Source organism: Plectropomus leopardus, unplaced genomic scaffold (assembly GCF_008729295.1).
Source record: "Plectropomus leopardus isolate mb unplaced genomic scaffold, YSFRI_Pleo_2.0 unplaced_scaffold3693, whole genome shotgun sequence".
NCBI lineage: Eukaryota > Metazoa > Chordata > Actinopteri > Perciformes > Serranidae > Plectropomus > Plectropomus leopardus.
Genome location: NW_024640385.1, coordinates 1 through 3,244, shown reverse-complemented (window position 1 = coordinate 3,244; position 3,244 = coordinate 1). Strand labels below are relative to the sequence as shown.

General features: G+C 35.9%; 1 protein-coding gene across 1 annotated transcript; it reads right to left on the bottom strand.

The window, feature by feature from the left end:
• Nucleotides 1-987: 987 nt before the first annotated feature.
• On the bottom strand, nt 988-2,989 carry LOC121938881 (kinesin heavy chain-like). Its single transcript, XM_042482035.1, has 3 exons — nt 2,832-2,989; nt 2,557-2,754; nt 988-1,182 (listed from the first exon to the last, which is right to left on the bottom strand). The coding sequence occupies exons 2-3, from the start codon at nt 2,680-2,682 to the stop codon at nt 988-990; spliced, it is 321 nt and encodes a 106-aa protein (XP_042337969.1). The 5' UTR covers nt 2,683-2,754; nt 2,832-2,989.
• Nucleotides 2,990-3,244: the final 255 nt, after the last annotated feature.

The following is a 3,244-nucleotide window of genomic DNA, read 5'->3' as shown; positions in this document are numbered from 1 at the left end:
CAATTATGTTCAACAGAGAAAAGACACCAATTTTCACACTGGAGACAAGCTACAGATTTTTAAAATTTTTATTTATTTTTTAATTTAACCAATAATAGACTAAAGAGCTGTTTATTAATAAGACATAATAAACGAATGAAGGGTTAATGTTTGGCAGTTAATGATAAATAAATGCATTTTTTGCAAGTTTTTTAACTTTGAAATTTGAAGGTGTTTTACCTCAAGTAAGGGCTGAAAAATGCATCGAAATTCTATCAAAATCACAACATGCAATTTTCAACCTGCAAGAGGCACAGCATTTGTTAAATGGATAATGTGTGTCAAAATATAATTTTAAACTAACAGTTTTGGGCATAAAAGTCTCAGATCTTTAACTTAAAAAAGAGTCTTACATTAAAAATTTTGTTCAGTGTAATTTTTTACCCTAATTTTGATCAAATAAACAATATTTAATTAAACACCTTAGATCCTTTAATGCACATAAAGACTCAAATTTTGGTAGCAAATTTATAAAAAAAAAAATTACTGACACGTGAAAAATTGGAGTGTCGTGTTTAAATTTGCAAGTTTTTCTTTTTAAAAAAAAAAAAAAAAAAAATAGGGTGGTTTGGAAGCCCTGGGGGACAAGGGAGTTTTTTTTTTAATGGCCCATTTTTCTAAATTCAAAAATTTGTTTTGTTCATGTGTGAAACACAAAATAAAAAAATTGGGGTGAGAAAAAAAGATTTTTTTTTTTGGCTCAAGTGTTTCTGTTTGTAATTCTCATTTTGACCACAAGAGGCTGAAGCGCTCCACCAGGGGACTTTTAGTTTCTCTCTGCAGTCTAAACACAACAAAAAAACTTTTTCACTGTATTTCACACATGAAAAAAAAAAAGACTTAGAAAATGCACCACCAGAAAAAAAATCTCACCTCCCTTGCCCCTCAGGGCTTCCGTAGACTGATAAATAAAGAAAATATTTCTTTTTCAGTCTCTCACTCAATGTTTCACTGAGCCCTTACACCCAAAAATGACTCTGCTTGTTGTCTAAGATTGGTGGATGCTCGTCTGGTCGCGTACCGACCTTGAGCCTGCAGTCTGGCGAGCTCCTCCGTCAGAGCGTCCTGACTCTCCTCCAGCTGCCTCTTCTTCTGCTCCATGTTCTGCATGTAGTCGGTCAGAGACTTGATCTTGGCCTGGTGCTGCACAAACAAACACCACGGATGGTTTATCAGGAAAAAAAAACAGGATTAAAGTTCGGTTACTCATCCAGAGCGACTTTCAGGAATTATAACAAAAGGGGGAAAGAAGCGACCAAATGGCTGCGGTATTTTCTCAGCTTTCTTTCATCATAGAGCACTGATATCTTATTTTTAGCATTCATTTTTTCCCTCAAAAACATTTTACTTAATTATTTATTTATTTAACATAGTTGACATGCAAAACTAACTCCAACAATTTTACCCATAAAATGAAATAAGTGTATTTCAAATCATGTATTCATTTTTTGCATTGGATTATTATAATTAATCTAAAAATATTGATCAATCTAATTTTACTTATTTGTTTAAATGAATAAAACTGCAATTTATTTATGTAATCTATTGATGTTATTTAAAAATAAATAATACATCCATTTATACATCAATTTTTATCTGCTTATCCAGCAAATAATACATTGAAAAGTTAATTTAAAAAATGGATTAAAAAAAGAAACTAATTAAAAAATAAAAACAATAAATTAAATAAAAAATAAAAGAAAATGAAATAGAAAAGTAAATAAATAATTATTACAAAAGTTGATAAATTAAAAAGCAATCCCTTTTCTTCACATTTTATAAAAAATATTAATACATACATTTATTTTGATATTATTTAATTTTTTTTATTTTATTTAATTATTTTTCATTATTTATTAATTTATTTTGGCACAATTAATTGTATACTGATTTATGTATCCAGTCATTTATATGTTTTTGAATTTGCAGCTTTCTGACTTTTACCCTTAGACAACAAAAAGAGAAGGGAGATAAATACTGGGAAAAATGGGATTACAATTACTACAATCAGCCAATGTAGGAGATCCTTTTATTACCTGTCTTCTGTCTTCTCTGCCTGTTGTATTGTAATACCCAGACCTTACATGTTAGTATGTTCATATGGAGTATAAAAAAAAAGAATTTGGCAGCTTCTGTACGCCGTAATTTCACTGCCACAGGAAAACTTTTGGGAACAGCCACGCTGAAACTTCCTCATGTTAAAAGTTTGTGAGTAAAAAAAACCCCAAAAAACAAAGCTGCTTCAATATCTACAATTCTACAATTTCATTTAGCAGACGCTTTTATCCAAAGCGACGTAAAACACAAGCAAGAATTTAGACTTAAGGAAAAAACCCTTAGTAAGTGCAAGAAGTGCTTCAGGTGTGATTGGTCACAGGTATTGCCGTCTAGTGGCAGAAGAAGCGCCGCACAGCCCCCCCACCCAAAATAAGGAAAATGCATGTGAGGAGCTTTCTGCACATCACGAATCGGGTCAGCAGGTACCAGGATGAGTCTCACCTGAGGGATGAGTCTCACCTGAGAGATGAGAAGCTGACAGGACGCCAGCTCCTTCTCATTGGCCTGGATCTTGCGGTGGGCGTCGGCCTGAGCGCTCTCCAGCTGCTTGCTGCGGTTAACGAGAGACTTGACCTCTGACTTCATCTTGCTGATGTAGAGACGAGCCACGGTGAACTCCTCCTCCACCGCCGAGCCGTTCCCCTTCGACTCCGAGGACTGAGGAGGAAGAGGAGAGGAGGATTAGTGCGTGAGCGTGAGAGGCGACGCGTGTTTACGCGCGCGTCCGTCCTCACCGAAGCTGTCTTCACGTCGCTGGTGCCGATGATGGCGCCGATGTCGCTGAGGTCCCGCAGCAGCAGGTTGAGGACCTCGGCGGCTCTCTTCCTCTGCAGGCCGTTCAGCTCCTGCAGCTGACCCAGCTCCCTCTGCACGGCCGACAGCAGCGCCTGTCAACGACACGCCGAAAACCCGAGTTTAACTTCATCCGCCTGCTGCGTGAAACAAACACGCGGTCTGTTCATCCGTTTGTGCCTCAATCTCAAAGTTACAAGGTGCTTTGCTCAAAAAAAAAAAAAAAAAGGAAATTAGCAAAAATATTCTTAAAAAAACCTAATCAAATAAATAAAGATGTGAGGAAACAAATAACCTGAAACAGTGCTAAAATAAAATATAACATCATTTTTCTGCAACCTAACTTTAAATATAT